The following is an 18,022-nucleotide window of genomic DNA, read 5'->3' as shown; positions in this document are numbered from 1 at the left end:
ACATTGGTGTTGCCTTGGCGGTAGTTTGCGCTCTTTTGAGTGCTCTTGATACTATTTATTTTTACTAATTATATTATTATTCTTACTGTTAACCTAAAGACAGTGAGCTGGTTGACCCGTTAGCATGTTGGACATTTGGTTCTTCCAACTCATTACATTCTGAGTTCAAATGCCACCAAGGTTAACTTTGCCTTTCATTCTTTCAAGGTCGATGAAATAAGTACCAGTCATGTACTGAGGTGAATGAAATCAACTTCCCCTCTCCTCAAAATTGCTGGCCTTGTGCCAATATTAATGAAAATAACTATGTTCTACCAACCTCCATAATGTTGATTGCCGAAACAGAAGCTAGTTATGTCGTCACAATTCTTCATCTGCATCTCTTTACAATGCCCCTGGCTAGGAAGCTAAAGTTAGTTGTTCCAAGTGGAGAAATACAACATTAGTAGTGAGAGCCCCTTTTTGTTCATCATAGTCCTCCAGACACAAGACAGACTGCTCCCTGGAAGCTCCTCTATGCTGAATCACTACCTGAGTTAGAGAAGTTTCAGGTGTGGAAGCAAGGTGTAGAATTGAAGGGCCTTAGATTTAACCTAGCAAAAACCAAAGTCCTAGTAAGTAGGAAGGCAGACAAATCACAAATCCTTTCAGGCAGATGGCTCTGTTCAATCTGTAAAAAAGCATGGGTAGAAACTCTATAAAGTGTACCTGGTATAAGCTATGGACACATAAAAGGTGCAGCAATATCAAAGGACGGTTATCTGGGAAAGTCGGTTTTGTGTATGGAAGGTGTACAGGTACAATTAACACCAAAAATGTACAGAAAATAGATTCCATCACATGCCAGGGGGGTGGGGTGGAAATTAGAAGTAGTTGATAACTTCTGTTACCTAGGTAACCAGGTTAGTAATAGGGATGAATGCTCCGAGTTACTAGAATAAGAATAGGCTGGGCAAAGTTCAGAGAGCTCTTACCTCTGCTGGTAACAAAGAGCTTCTTGCTCAGTGAAATGCAGACTGTATGATGCCTGTGTGTGAACAGCCATGCTACACAGCAGTGAAACATAGGCTGAGCCTGCCGAGGACAAACATAGGCTTGTAAGAAATGAAGCCAGTATGCTTTGCTGGATGTGTAATGTCAGTGTGCATGCATGACAGAGAAAAGTTGGGCATAAGAGGCATCAAGTGTGTGCAAGAGAGATGATTGTACTGGTATGGTCATATGATGCATATGGATGAGGAAGCTGTGTGAAGAAGTGTCATACTCTAATGGTGGAGGAAACCTGTGGAAGAGGTGGACTCAGGAAGACATGGGACAAAGTGGTGAAATGCAATCTCCGAATGTACGGCTTCATGGATGCAATGACAAACGACTTAGACCTTTGGTGATATGCTGTGCTTGAGAAGACCTGTCAAGCCAAGTAAGATCACAGTCATGGCCGTTGCCAGTGTTGAGTAACTGGTCTGTTAAAAGCACCCTTCAAACGTTTGGCAATATACTGTGCATGTGAAAACCTGTTGAACCAAGTGAAATCGTAGTCGTGGCTGATACCAGTGCTGTCTGACTGGCACTGATGCCTGTGGCATGTAAAAAGTACCATTCGAGTGTTGGGCCTCATGGAGGCAGTGACAAGTGACCAAGAACTTTGGTGATGTACCGTGCTTGTGTAGACTTGTCAAGCCAAGTGACACTGTAGTCATGGCTGAGGCCAGTGTCAAGAAAGTGGCATGTAAAAAAAAAAAACAACAACCCTACCTACACTCTTGGAGTGGTTGGCACTAGGAAGGGAATCCAGCCATAGAAACCTTGCCATATCAGATCAGAACCTGGTGCAGCTCCCTGGTTTACCAGTTTTCAGTCAAACCATCCAACCCATGCCAGCATGTTAAATGGACATTAAATGATGATGATGAAATTATCTAAACAACTGCATGGTTGCAGGTTCAATTCCTGTGTGATTCTTTGGAGATCTGTCTTCTATCATAATCTAAAGTTAACCAAAACTTTGAGAGGAATTTGATGAAGAGAAGCTATGGAAAACCACCAAATGATTTATTTCTGTTCATGGAGCGTGTGTGGGTAGATTTAATTGGTCATTCAGTTTAAAACCACAAATTGGTGCATTGAACATCTTTAGTGGAGTCCATTCTGTGGCAAATATTGGCAAAAGATCTCTGCCCTGAGGAAAACTATTTTCTAAATAAAGTGTTAAATACTTATACAAATTAGTTGTTCCATTTCTCTTTTAGCTCCTGGATTTGTTGTCTGCTTATTTCTTTGGTATTGGTTAAACTGATACAAGACACCTTGGATGGGAATCCAATATGATTTTAAAATTGATGAAGGCTGTTCATCAGTTTTTCGGTTTATGGAGAAATAATTAAATTTGGTGTGTTTGTATGTCAAAGACAAAGGTTGACTTATATAAATATTCATAGTGTGACTGAAAAAAGGAAGTGTGGAATTGGAGAGGATGTTCTGAAAGTATATTTGCTAGAATAAGAACATGTTGGAGAAAGCTCAGAGAGCTTTTACCACTGTTGGTCCCAAAAGCTCTTTGTCTGTCTGTCTCTCTTAGTGTAAATAGCAGATTGCATGGTGCTTGTGTATGAACTGCAATGCTACTGCAATGTGGTGAAACATAAGCCATGAATGCAGAGGACATGTGAAGATAGAAAGATATGAAGTGAGTTATGCTCTTCTGGATGTGCAGTGTCAGTGTGTGCCTATGACAAAGTACAAATAAAAGGGAAACTAGACATTAGCAGCCTCATGTTGTGTACAAGAAAGAAGTCTCCACTGGTATGGTTTGTGATATTTCTAGCTGTATAGAATATTTATTCCAGTAGATCAGGTTGATGATGAAATGATGCTTCCATCTATTTTCAGTTTGGTTTTTGTGAAAGCAGTATGGGGAAACAAAACAGTAAGCTGAAGCCTGAGGTTCTTGAAGATTTGCGCAGAAACACAGAATTTTCTGAAGTGGAACTACAAGAATGGTATAAAGGCTTTTTGAAAGATTGCCCAAGTGGGAATTTATCAGTTGAAGAATTTAAAAAAATATATGGCAACTTCTTCCCTTATGGGGATGCTTCAAAATTTGCAGAACATGTATTTCGTACTTTTGATACAAATGCAGATGGTACAATAGATTTCCGTGAATTTATTTGTGCTTTGAGTGTGACATCAAGAGGGAAACTTGAGCAAAAGTTACGCTGGGCGTTCACCATGTATGATGTTGATGGAAATGGTTATATCTCTCGCCAGGAAATGCTTGAGATAGTCACTGTAAGTATAATTTTCCCAATCGTTTTCTGTAAAACTTAAATGTCTAACAAAATTCAGTCATTCTTCATTTGAAACACTTGTTAATAAAATGTTTAGAGATTAATCCAAGGTAGGTAACTCCATGTAGTAACTCTTCTGTTGTTAACTTACTTAATATTCATGACTAAAACTTTTGTTAAATTTGTTTCTTATTTTTGTTGCTTTAAAAGATTATTGAAATTAATGCATTCAAAATCATTTTGTACATCTGCCTAGTTTAACCATTTTTTAAGAAATGTAAACACTTGTGTAAAGAATTGTTCCTTACTATGTTATTCTATATAATTTGTACATTCGCAACCCACACATGAGAAAATATCATTTGTCTTAACACATTCTCTATTGCAAACTACTTTTTCTTGTTTAAAATAGTCTATTGTTTTTATTTTCTTATTAACGCCTCTATTGTTCTTTCAAATGTGCTTCTGTATATCATTATGCTGGAACCTTTTTCATTTATCTCTCATTCTCCCAAACAGATTCCTCCTCAACTCACCCTTCTCTGAAATTGGTTCTCTTCTATTTAACTATGTTCTCCTTCTAAATATCATCCCAGAATTTGATTATTAATCCTAATCATACTAACTCCACTCATTATCATCAGTTCTCAACCATTTGTCACCCAGCAGCACATTTTTCCATTGAAAGCTGTTTTACAAACATCTACTTCTCATATTTTGAAAGAAAAAAAATAACAGATAATTTTAATCAAACAAAAGTTAGTTTTCTGCAGTGGTTTATTATTATTATTTCTTTTCTCTTTCATCCAACATATTAGATATTTAAATATTTACATGGATTGTGCCCTCTATGTTAAATTTTTATGGAAATTACAAAAGAAGGCAATCATGTTTCTCCTTGCTCATGACACAATGTCCTTCATTCCTTGTAATTTAATCCCAACATATTTTTAAAAAAAATTTGTTTAAAATATAAATATTGTATCTGGTTTTAAATATTTAATTTCAAAGCAAAAACAAAACCTTCTAAACAATCAACATCCCCTTGACATCTGTGCTATCCCTTGTGAGTTCATCCCCTGTCTTTCCAGTTTGTGGCAACATTTTTATTGTTTTTACTTGTTTTGTATGTTCTTTACGTAATTTTAATTTGGGACCCTGATGAAATATTCCTCAGACTGGGACTGGTTCATGATATGCTTTGGAGTGATTTTCTTCAAGAATACCTATTTTGACAAGAAGGAATTCAAAGAACTATTTTGTATAGGACACAACAGGGAAGTCAGCTTATGGTTGCTTATCCTGTTAGAAATAACAGCCAAGACTCTCTTACTGTCTAAAGAAGAAGGATACAAGGTTTATTATAGTCTTAATTACAACTAAAAGGACAGGATGTGTATTGGTGGAGTGTTTTTAATCATATATCCTGCTTAAGGACCTATGATTGACACAGACCCAAAGTACAACAACAAAAACTAACTTGTCTTTGCAAATATATTTTAAGCATGTGTGAATGTTTGAAATGAAGAACTATCATTGACCAGTGTCTCTTGATCTTGATTGTTACAGTCATAACATTGTTTTCATTCCATTTCCATTCTAAGGATATTCTCCCCCTGTGATTCTGTTTGCTAGAACTACTTGACTCAAACTACATTGAGCATCAACGAATGATTTAAAAAAATAAGGATTGGATGTGCCACCGATTCTGGTCAGTGAAATAGAGAATACTGTAAATAGTTGATGAGGAGAGAAAAAGCCCCAGGGAAAGAAGATATAACATCAGAATAAGTGAAGAATGGAGAAGAGCAGCTGTAGAAAGAGCTGACTACAATCTTACTTTATAAGAAGTGTGCTAAAGACGATCTGAAAAATTATGCACCCCACCTCTATATCTCTTGTCTCACTTTTACAAGCTATTTACAAAGGTTAGTCACCAGACTATTGAACTGTTTCAGTGACCAACAGCTGAGGAAGCAAGCTGTTTTTCAGAAGAACCATCAAGATAAACCATTCATTCAAGGTGATACAGTTTTTAAAATGAGTGAAACAGTGTAAGTGGTCTATATTAATTATACAAAGGCCTTTGATAATGTTGAGGTGAGTAGAAAGCTAAAGTCTGTGGAGATGTGTGGAGTTGAGCTGCAATTCATCAAGCTTCCTCTAAGAAAGTATACCCTGGATGTAACCTTGATTGAGTTCTATTTTCACCAATCATAAAACTTCTAGTGAGGAAGAGTGTTAAGCAAGGAGATAACATCCTCTTCAAAAGTCTTCTCTGCATGTCTCTAAATGGTCATCAGAGACAGTAATTGACAAGGTAATATCAACGGTGAGCTATAAACGCATCTTTGATTATATTCAGCTCAGAACCCTTGTGTCAGCTGCAGGCCATGCTGACAGAGCTTGACACCCCAGAGTGCAGTAATAGACCACAAAACACACCACATGGAAACAAAATGTAGCACAAGGTTGATTAGGAATAAGGGAAGGATGAATCTATGAAAGAAAAGAAGTATGTCTACTACTTGAGTTGGATAGGCCAAGACAGGAATGCTGAAATCATGCACGGGCAAAGAGGAAGGCATTTATCTCAAAGATGTGCTCAAAGCAGCACAGCTGGACAAGACTGTTTGTGCTAATCTCTTGAATAGCACTGATCTGTGTATGCTCTTATATGTCAGGCATGGAATACTAGGAAGAAGAACAATGGCTGGCCATGGCACAGAAGGCAATGGGAAGTTATATGCTAGGAATATTATTGCAGGAGAATATCCAAAATGAGATAATTCAAGAATCGAATTGAGTGAATGATGTGATTATAGAATACTGAAAGCAGTCACAAGGCTCACAGACAACAAGTGGATGCATACAGTCTTCCAAGAGATTGGAACAGACTGCTCAGATTTCCAAGACAGTGGGAAGATGACTTTGAGTCCAAATAGGCGAGAGGGGCACAAAATCAAAGGAAGGCTGCAAGCACATTCTGATAGTCTAGTTGATAGAGTGATATGTAGGTGGATTATCTCAGGCAGATTAACCTTACAATCTAAGTTTATCTTCACTGTTCTCATGTCTCATAGAGAATATAAACATTGTGTACTAAACTAGCGAGTATGAGTTCAAATCCCAGGCCAGTTAGTGTCTATGTACACTGGTTCAAGTGGATTGCTAGGTAAGGATATAATGTGATCTATTTTATAACATTGCTTAAGTTTCATGTTGGTAGCTCATGGATCATAACCACTTTCTGTTGCAGGAAAACTTTAATTTTCAGAATTTCTCCAGATATTTCAAAAACCTAATTTCACATTTCTTTTTTATTGTCTTAAGAATTTTGTTTACATTTTAATGTTTCAAATCTTGTTTCTTTGAAGTGTTGCTGTTCTACCATTCTTTCAAGTCTGACAACTGTCTCTGATCTGGTTTCAGAGTTTCTGTTCTTTTTGAGAATTACAGTTGAAACAGTAAAGTCAGAATAAATTTATTCAATAAAATGCCTTTGGTTTCAACCATGGCCTCCAGATGACTTTGGAATCTCCTGCAGCTCTTCTGGACAGTCTCCTTGTTTAAGTTGGTGAATGTTGCCATAATCCTTGCCTTCAGTTCATCTTTGGTGTTACAAGGAGTTTTGTTGGGCTCTCACTCAACTGTGCTCCATACATAGTAATCAAGGGGGTTGCAGTCTGAGGAGTTAGGTGGCCAGTTGTTAGGGGTGATATGGTCGCAGAAATTGTCTGACAGCCATGATTAGTTTCTCCTGCTTGTGTGGCATGGTGTAGAGTTCTTTTGCCAGACACAGGGTCTTCCAGCAGCCACCCTCTTGACCCAGGTCAGCACTACTTCCTCCAGGCATTTGATGTAGGCATCTGGGTTGAGTCTGAGGTTTATGTGGAAAGATGAATGGAGGCATAACATCTCCATCACTAGTGATCACTTCAAACACCATGATGTTGATTGAATGTTTGATTTTTACCACTCTTGGTACATGTTTTGAGGATACAACAAGCCAACAGTTGTTCTGTGTGTTCACCATCTGCTTGTATTGGAGCTTTTGGTGCAAATACCAAGCAGGACAGCATGTTTCCAAATTATTGGCATAGAGAATTGCATCATGGTGCTGTTTTTTCTCACAGACAGTGACCAAATGACCCTACCATACTGTGTAGTTGACAAAATCAAAAACAAACGATGTGCATGTGTGAAATTAAAAATATAAAATGGCTGCAATTTACCTATCACACCCTGTATATTTTATTATAAATCAGTAGAAGTTACAGAGTGACCCAATGACCAAAAGTTTCATGGAATGGCACCAATGAAACTTTGAGAGGTGCCAATGCATGAACCTCTTGGCCCTTCTGCCCCTGTATATTAAGGAATCGGTTGCTCTTATGACATCCACTTTAAAAAAGAAAAACCAAACAAAATCTCAAGTTGACAATTTCATTTTTTCTTTTCAGCTAATATCACTATTTATCAAGTTTTATCTCCTTGTTGACTGTCTCAATGCCAAGAAACTCTGTGCTTCTGCCAATTTCTTCTACCATTTTACACATCATATTTCTTGGCTCAGCTTCAACTGAAATATTCTAAGAGTTGACTTCACAGATGGAATGGTCTTTGTTATGTTCTTATTTTTGGTGTTCAGTTTTGTCTGATCAGATTTTCAAACTATTCATCACAAAGAGGTTTGCTACGCTCCACTGAAGATGTTCATTTTAGTAGATTCCTAAAAGGTAATATTTATATATAGCAGAGCACAGACTATATAGACTACCCCTGGAGCCTCCTCCCTGCTCCCCATCCTTGATACAAAGCCAAATAAACCTGTAATGGAATTTAGCCCTAACACCAAACCAATCTATTGCTTGACACTGATATGTCTTGCACTAATTTCACGCTGTCCTTTAGTGTTAATATTATCATTATTATTATTATTATTATTATTATTATTATTATAACCTTCAGTTATCAGGACTGTGGTGTTCGTTTGGAATCCATTACCACCTTCACCACAATATAATTGTGTTGACTGTGTTGTTAAGATGTTGGTATGAGTGACATATAAAACCTGCACCAATTTGACATTCATAAAGTACCCCCCCCCCTTCAACTATTTCTCTCTCTCACTCCTACTTTGGTTCTTGTATTCACTCCTCCCTTTCCTCTCTAATGTTTTCTTTGCTCTCCCCTCACTTCCACCACACAACCACACGATATGCACACTGTTGTTTATTTTCACCACATTTCAATAATGCCTCGGTTTCCTTTCAGAAGTTTTGTTGGAGCATTAGGGAAAATGCCTTGTACTATTTGTTCTGACTTCTTATGATTTGAGTTCAAATCCTGGCAAAGTCAACTTTGCCTTCCATTTATTCAGGGCTCAGTCACATAATAAGATTAATGGCATTGCTTAAACCCCCTCCCCTCAAAATTGCAAACCTTAAGTCTAAATAAGAAACCCGTATTTATTTCAAAGAAATTAAACCAACCTCTCTCTCTCTCTTCTTCCTTGGATTATGCTTGACTGTCCAACTGCAATGGTTGAATATTCATTTCTGGTTAATAAATGGAGCAGTGGACTTCCAGAAAGGGTTAATACTATCAAGAAGGAATTCGAATGATGTCTTTAAGTAAGAATTTAGGAAATGTAGCAGAATGACATGTGCTTGGTGTATTGAAGTACCTATTGGTACTTAATTTTTAGATTTATTCCTTCTGTAATGTTTCATTAATAAATAAAGAATTCAAGACATTTGGTTCCAGATCCAGTAAAGACTGTTTCCAAAATTAATAAAGATACAAAGACAGCATGAAAATAATTAATTTGAAAATGTCTTAGTAATGTGGGTGAAACGTTTATTTGTATTTGGAATATGAGCAAACTTTGTTTGGATTGATAGATAGTCAGAATTAGATACAGTGTTGTGTTTGTAAGTAGTATGATGAAGAAGTTGTCAGCACTTGAGGCAGAGAGCCAGAAGAATCTAACAGTTGACATCATTTGGAATTTGTCATTCGGGCATGAAGCTTTGGAATAGCGGAATGTAGAAATTGTTCCATTTAACAACTGAAACTATTTCTAATAATGTGTGTGCAAGAAAGCTTGAAGGTGCCTGATGCAATCAGAAGAAAGAGAGAGAGAGAGGTGTTTTTCTGACCCAGATGTTATAAATTACAAACCTTCCATTGTCTTTAGATACTATTCAGACAACCCTGTTGTTATGTTGACTGTATAATTAAATAAATGGGGGAAGGAAGGATGCTGTAGGTTCTGATTCATCTGCAAGATCCAACTTAGAAAACAGGGATGGCAAAGTATCTGCTGCAAGTAAATGTGGCTGGACATGGGATGTCATTGAAGAGGCTTTCATGCCTGGGACTACCTTCCAACCCAGGTTTTATTTTTTTCTGTAACTGTTCAAGAGAAATATTTTGTTGATGCCAGCAGTCTTGGAGGAACAACCCTTTTCTCAAAGACTAAACAAAAATGTTTAAGACAACAGGAACTTTTTGAAGAATAATCCAAGACAATAAATTACTGTTACATAATGTTTGACCCAGCCATGACCATTACTAAGCAGTTTTATAATCAGATATATTCCTCCATTAATGACTGTAACTGACTATTCCTATAATCCGATGTTTCTCCAACCATGACTATCCTGCCCTTATCTCTACCATTCTCTCTAAGGTTGCATTAACCAATATGCCTCCTTTTTCAAGTCAGTAAGGTGTTATTTGGAGAATGGTGGGGTGGGAGGGATACAATCTGCATCTGTATGCACTGGTGCAGTCATTTTTAAAAGCAGTCGTCCATGGATGCATGTCTCTCCTCTTCCGCCACCACTGGTGTTTATCCAAGAGAAACACCTCTGATATGGGCCAATACAGCTTGGCACTAGTGTCATTGCAAGCAAGCATTGCTGTCAGAGCAACACCTGGAACAGACGGCACAAGGCATCAACTTTATCCCTTTCTCCTTCTAATAGATTCATCAATACAAGAAAGTATGAAAGTTGACCCTGGTGTGATTTGAACTCAGAACATATCCAACACTCAAACCATCTCTGCCAATTCTAGAAGGTTCAGGGATCATATTAAAGCTCTTTTGTTGGCTCCTGAAAATGTTTTCATCTTTGGTCAGTTAAGACCAAATTCCTTCCACTGACCTTTCATAGAAATCTTTTTAAAAATTAAAAGAATTTCAGTTTCATTAGTTCTTTGGTAATCAGCTTGTACTAGACTCAGTGAAGGTGTTTAAATAACAAGTGGTTATATGAGCATGCCCCCCCCCCCCAACTCACACAGTTTCTCCTGACTGAGCCTTGTCCTTTTACCTCAGTTTTTAACTATTCTCTCAACAAGCTATTCAGTCAAGGTCACCTGTACATATATTACTTGTGTGTGAAAACACACAAGTATTGTGGTGTAGTTAGAAAATACACATTGTTTTGGTCTCACTGCATGTTACCTTGGGCAAGTGTATTGGTTGATCAAAGCCTTGTGAGGAGAATGGAGAAGGAGCTTGTTTTGCATGTGTGTGAGTTTTTCCATGCATCTTCATTAACTCCACAGGAGTGAAAAACTAATTTTCTTGACATTCTCTGATAAACAGGAGTTCCATTGTTTCACTTTCAATCTGGCATCATCATCATCATCGTTTAACGTCCATTCTCTATGCTAGCATGGGTTGGACGGTTCGACCGGGGATCTGTGAAGCCAGAAGGCTGCACCAGGCTCCAGTCTGATCTGGCAGTGTTTCTACAGCTGGATGCCCTTCCTAACGCCAACCACTCTGTGAGTGTAGTGGGTGCTTTTTACGTGCCACTGGCACAGGTGCCAGGGGAGGCTGGCAACGGCCACAATCGGATTGGAGCTTTTTACGTGCCACCGGCACGGAAGCCAGTCAAGATGGTGCTTTTTACGTGCCACCGGCACAGGGATTACAACTACAATTTCCATTGATTTTTGATGTTGGTGTACTTGACTCAATAGGTCTCCTCAAGCACAGGGTCAAAACTGTGTTTCTTTACTTGCCACCTGCACAGGAGTCAGTCCAGTGGCACTGGCAACTGCTGGGTGCCAGTCATAGGATTGGTTCAATTTCGAGAGACAAGAAGAAGAGTATCCAACCATAGAAAGTCTATCTTTAACCCTTTCCAGTTTTCAAGAAACAAACCATGTATATTCTTCCTTTATCATCCATTAATTTGTATCTAATATCTAAATTCTGTCTGTCTAGGCCAGCCCTCAACAATTCTAACATTTGGGCAGCTATTCCATCTCTGTCAGACAGTTCCTTAAATTGAGTATTGACAAACAGTTTACTAATTCTTGACAGGATTTGATGTTCTAGAAATTTTCTTGATTTCATAATGTGTACACACATGTATGTATATGCATCTTTCTCTCTTACTCAGTCTTACTCTCTCTATTGATATACAGAGAGAGAGAGAGAGAGAGAGAAAAAAATCTGTGCATACACATCTATGTTTACAAACATAATGGTTTTTCTTTATATGTATATGCATCTTTCTCTCTTTCTCTTGCTCTCTCTATTGACACCTACAAAATTCTGTGCATATACATCTATGTTTACAAACATAATGGTTTTTCTTTATCCTCTTTTTTAAAAAAAAATTCTTTATTGTAGGCCATTTACAAAATGGTGGGAACGGTCATGAAAATGCCCGAAGATGAGTCTACCCCAGAAAAACGAACAGACAAGATATTTCGTCAAATGGATAAAAATTTGGATGGAAAATTATCTCTGGCTGAATTTATTGAAGGAGCAAAAAGTGATCCGTCAATTGTACGACTGTTGCAGTGTGATCCGAGTTCACAGAGTTAGTTATCTTCTAACATACTGTTTTGGCGCTATCGGCCTTGGGTCATTTACATCCTACTGAACAAATGCCGCAGTTCTTGATGATAATGATACAGATATATTTTCCATTTTGTTGGATCGGATATGTTTGTAAAGACTGAAACTCACTGCTGATTTTTTGGTGTTTGGTTGAACAGCCTACATCTAAGCTTGTGAACTTCTTCACAACACACTGAATTTTTATGCAGCAACATTACATAAACACATTTTCATATTTATGAAGATACAGCTTCATACTTTAAATAAATCTTACAATATAATTTTAATTTCAAGACATTCTCTCATTATCTTGATTAATAAAAACACTTTTAAGTTTAGATATATAAATAGACAGGCAAGAGTTAGCTTGTTTACACGTTGAGCTGTAAATTAAAACCTTCCTACAAACTATATCTTGAATCGTTTAGATTTTAAGATTTTTTATATTTAATTTTATCTTTAATTATTTTCTAATTATCCTTAGACTTTGACATATTCCTGTAGTCAGTAACAAATGAAAATGTTTTGCAATTTTAAAACTTCTAAATTATAATTTATTCATATATTCCTGAAAAATAAAATTGGCACCTAAATTCTTTGACTAGTAGGTTTAGATTTCGAGTCTTTGACATCATGAAATATGAATTCTTCAGTTATAATAAGATAAAAAAAAATATTGTTAAAAAAAAAATGTAGCTTAAAAGCATAAAAGTATAAGCTTAAGAGGCAATTTTTAAAATAAAATCCTGAATTCCCTTTCATAAGAGATTTAAAACAATTTCAGTTGATGACAAATACATTTAATGTTAAGGTAACTGAATTTAAAATATTTAAATTTATTTTAAATTATAAAAAATATTGCTATGTGCCCTTTGTACAGAATTAAATACTATTATAGGATTTTGTAGATTATCAACTTTCAAAAATGATAAACTAGCTGACAGCTTTCAGTGATTGAAAGGAGTCGTTTGTTTAAATTATCTTTTGGTTTTAATTACTGATAATTTTTTTCTGTTATCCATTCTTTTATAATTAATTAACTCTCTGATGATGATAATTATGAAGCACCTGTTTATTATAAACTGTAACAGTTCTACCTTTGTCGTAGGCTATCATCGTTTTGTTATAGTTTTAGTTTTTACATTAATTCCTGCTTTTCTCCCATTGACTCCAAGACTCTGCTGTTAGGTCCCCCACTTTAAAGTAAAAAATTTTTTTAACCCTGAAACTAAATCAGCCGTGAATTCCTCAGTGCTCCCACTTACTCTGCTAATTGGATTAGCTGGAGAATATTGTTAATCATTCCAGTCACAAAATACAATGTTGTGACCTTGACTAATCTTTATTCCTGAATTGTTTGTTAAAAAATGTTATTTTGTTCTTTAAGAAAAAAAAAAAACCCCAGAAAAATTCTAGTATATACATGGAGACATCTAGTGTTTTATGTATGGTATAAATTTTTTTTTTCAGAAAGCCTATGTGATTTTGTTCATCTTTAAGATTTCATTTTAACTATTATTATTATTATTATTATTATTATTAACTCAATAAAAGATTTCAATATTTTAACAATATGGAATTGTAAACTTTTAGCTTAAACTTTTTTTGCTTTATTCAAATTTCAATTTTAAAATGAAGGGGAGGAGGTATAATTTTTTTTTTCTTTTTTGCTGTGTTATTTAGGTTTAAGAGTTTATCATTTCTCATTATACAAATTTTAATGAAGCTTTACCCTTTCTCATTATATCTCATATCAGATGTTTGCATATATTTTTCATTTCTCTTACTGTTGAACAACTGAATTCATTAATAAAATGAAAAAATACTTTTATCTGTGTAAATATAAAAAAAAAAAGAAATTGCTTCTGCTAAAATTGATTTTTTTTTTTTTCCTTTGTGAACCTTGAAATTGGTAGATTTTTTTTTAATGTTTCATCTTGTTTTCTGTTGACCCCTAATTCCCAAGTTTAGTTGTTCGACAGTATACCTTACTCGCCTCCACAAAAACTCCTTTTAATTCCATTCTGTTCTAATTAAGTTGGCTGAAAAATAGTTAATTAATGGGAGACATTAACTTTGCTGATTATTAACCAATTTCTAATTTATTTAATTTTTTTCATCTGATATTTTCAAGGTGTCTTATTAGTGATAATTACATTTAACTTTGACATATAATCATTAGACCTAAAGTAATATTTCTACTAACAATTGATAAGTAATTATTTAACTTTCTATTTTCTAATACTTATCTCTGCTGTTGTAAATTAATGCCAAAACAAAAAAAAAACTTAAAAATCAAAATAGATTTAATATACTAGATTCCAAATAAAATTATTAAAGGTTTCCATACATACTATTATTTATTAATATGTACTTTAATGCAAATCTTAAGTTTAATAAACTAAGAGATTTGTGTTGATTTGTTCTTTTCTGTAATTAAAATCAAGTTTTAAAAAATTTATAAAATAAATTAATTTATTATTTAGTTTATTTAAACAATTAGTTCTGATATTGAGCACTAGTATAATTAGCTGCACTTTAAAAAAAAAAAGAATTTATTTTCAAAATGTACAGAAAAACATACCTGTAAAAAAATTACTTCTAAAGCTGCATAAAAATTGAATTATTTTAATTACCATTAATTTTTGTTTTTTAATTTAAAGAAAACCAAATCCACAAAAGCTATGGAACCATACTTCTTGCATGAAAGGCTTGCCTTTCCTGAAATTTCCCAGAGTATGGTTTCGATTATTTTTGGTACATTGAATTTTTAACTCTAGTTTCAAAATATTCAATGATTACATTTTCCTAAAATTATTCTATTAGCATCCATTTCTGTTACATATCAGTCTAGAATTGATATCATATTAATTAATTGAAAAGCAAGAAATTAATGGTAAATCATTTGTTTAGGATTTTAATTGTGGTGTGGAGCTTTTTTTTTTTTTTCTCTCCCCTTTATTTTTGGGGTTTCATTCAGATTAAGACATAAAAATTCTGAATTTTGATTTTAAACATTGATAAAGTGAAGAAATTGGTCTCTGATGTAATCTGTTTTGTTTCACATCTGACACAGTGTTGATGTAAAAAATAAAAAGATTTTATGGATCTAAGAATTAAAATTTTCAATTCAGTCTTTTAGAAATTTTCAATTCTAATACGGTTTTGATTTAAAAGTTCTTCATTTTTTGGAATTTAGTTTGTTAAATAATTGTTCCATGTTTTCAGCTGTTGTCATCTACTTTGCATTTCTTTATTCAGACAAAAATAATGATGTCTTTTAGAACAGCTAGATCTTTGGTTCTTCAAACGCCAAATGTTATCTATGCATTTTGTTTCCTTAATTTACTTCTTGCTTAAATCTATGGATCTTCTAGCAAATGACTAGCAAAGTCAATCATTCAGAAATAAGTTTCATTATTTTTTTTAAGAGATTTTCCTTGGCAAATAATTTCAGGTATGTTATTTCTTTTCTAAAAGAAACAGAGACCAGGGTAGCCCTGATGAGAAATATACTCATGTGAAAAAACATGATATATTTTATTGCAGCTGTAGTCTTAAAGTTTTGGTCATATTCTTCATTTGGTATTCTTTATTAAAATAGTTAAACCAAAGTTTTTTTTTCTTAACTTCAATTTTGATACTTTTGTATTGTTAGACTTGTTAAAATTTAACTTTTGGGACGCACTTAAAAGAAAGTTATACCAATTGCAAAAATGATGATGGTAATGATGACTACTGTGTGTGTGTGTGTGTGAGTGAGTGAGGGGGCCAGAGACAAATTTAAGGAATTGAAAGTATAAATTTTTGCATTTTTCTTTTTTTTTTTCCTTAAGTCTTCAACTATGAGATTAACTTTGAATTCACTGAATTTACTATGCATTATATATATATATATAATATATATATATATATATAATATATATATATATGTATAATCTGTTGTTCATAATATTTAGTTAGAAAGATTTTTTAGTAACATTGGACTTGTTTAGTTTATTCTAATAATGGTTTCAACATGTCAGTGGCACAGTCTTAACCAAAGAGAACTTTAAATTCTTTGATCAGTAGTACATTGAAAAGGATGATATGTTTTTGTCCTAAGGCACTGCAACTGTTCTTGACAGTTCTTTGATCTTCTGGAATAAATTAAGAACTTTTTGAAACTATTTCTTTTATTGTTTCTTAATTTATGGAATCTGTTTTGTAAGCCATTCTTTGCTTTCTCTTTCTTCTTTTCCTTCTAGTTGTAGTTATCTTTTGATTCTTCTGCAGGTTTTTGTTGTTTTTAATGTTTTTCAATAAAATTATAATAAAGGGAGAGAGAATATTTATTTTCTTTTATATAGTTGATCTTGTTTTTATTTTCTGGATTTGTCACTGTTATAAAATTTGATAAAATTCTCAGAAGTTTAAAAGAAAGAAAAAATTTTAAATAAAAAAATTTTCGTTTATTTTCTCTCTTCTCCTTAAACCCCAATTCTAAGATGACTCTAGCAAATAAAACTGAAGATTATATCTTAATCCCTCAGTGAGGTGTTGATTCACTCATAGCCAAGAAATTTTTAAAACACTATTTCATATTGTTATTTACTACAATTTCCAAACTATAGAGTATTCTTGTTTTGCATTTATTAACAAATTTCAACAGTTTAATATCTTGTTGCTTATAGCATTGGCATCTTTGGTGAGACAAAAACTGGTAGAAAGTAGGACAAACAGTGAAGGGAACTTGTTTCATTCAGATTAACAGAAAAAAAATGATTCAGAGTTAATCAGGGATCTCAAGAAATTCTGCTGTAAATGATAAAGTTGTGAAACTCTTAATGACAGAATTTTTCCATATCGGTAATTTAGTTATATTTTATAAGAATACTTGAAAATTATTTTAACAACATAGATTTGACCTTTTTAACGAACTAATTCATTAATTTCCTCCCAACACATAGTCTCCCCTTAAATGTCCTATTTAAAATTTTCTCACAATGCCGCCATACGAGTTTTCACACCAAATTAATATTGTATAATGTTATATGAGTGTTTCCAGACACTATCTATACAAAGCAATTAATTATTTGTTTGATTAATTAGTGAAATATGCATGGTGACAACTGTACATGTAGTTGAAAAACAACTTGAAGAAATGTTTCTTTTATAGTTTTTAAGACTTAGATTTAATAAACAACTTTTTTTTTCTAAATATCAAGGAAATTTTATTTAATTACAATTTAAAGTCCATTAGGATGCCTTCCCCTCTCCCTTCCCTAAAACAATCAAGGATGACTGTAAATATCTTTTACTTGTTTTTATAAATTAAACTTATTGGAATGTCCAATAATATAGCTAGTTTGCAGTCAGTGTAAATTCTTATAAAATAACCTGCTTTATATTGCCAAGTTTTTCTAATTCTATGAATATCTTGAAATTAATGTCCAAGTCAAATGTAAAAGAGCACTAAGTTGAAATTTAGTGGAATTTATTTAGTAAAAATAGTTCATTTAAAACCGGTTTGAGATATTTCTCTGCAATAAAATATTTGTTAAACCTTTCTTTTACTTTCTAAATATTTATCAAACCATTAAAAATATATTTTTAAACTATTGAATTTATTCAATTGAATAGTTTTAATTCATAAGATGGAATATCTTTGAAATTTATGAAGAAAGTGAAATGCAAGAAATATTTAAAAAGTTAATCTTAGTCTATTAAATTGATATATAAATGGCTAGCATTCTTCCGTATTCTTTTTTATACAATAATTTTAGAATTTCAAACTAAATGCTGCTGTAAAATCCAGCTGTTTTCATGAGTTTCAAATGTAAGATCTGTTTTGTTTTTGGAATATTTTTGATCTTAGGAAGTG

At 33.8% G+C, this 18,022-nt stretch overlaps 1 protein-coding gene across 5 annotated transcripts in view; it reads left to right on the top strand.

The window, feature by feature from the left end:
* Positions 1–14,429, top strand: part of LOC115218627 (neurocalcin homolog) — a 64,365-nt gene extending 49,936 nt beyond the window's left edge. For all 5 annotated transcript variants that reach the window (XM_036508188.1, XM_029788539.2, XM_029788540.2 and 2 more), the window contains 2 exons: positions 2,890–3,288; positions 11,947–14,429. In XM_036508188.1, coding sequence (XP_036364081.1) covers positions 2,911–3,288; positions 11,947–12,144 — 576 coding nt within the window. In that variant the 5' untranslated portion in view covers positions 2,890–2,910 and the 3' untranslated portion in view covers positions 12,145–14,429. The remainder of the gene's footprint in view (positions 1–2,889; positions 3,289–11,946) is intronic.
* The last annotated feature ends 3,593 nt before the right edge of the window (positions 14,430–18,022 follow it).

Source organism: Octopus sinensis, linkage group LG13 (assembly GCF_006345805.1).
Source record: "Octopus sinensis linkage group LG13, ASM634580v1, whole genome shotgun sequence".
Lineage (NCBI taxonomy): Eukaryota > Metazoa > Mollusca > Cephalopoda > Octopoda > Octopodidae > Octopus > Octopus sinensis.
The sequence above is the reverse complement of the archived record's forward strand: the minus strand, read 5'-3'. Positions and strand labels throughout refer to the sequence as shown.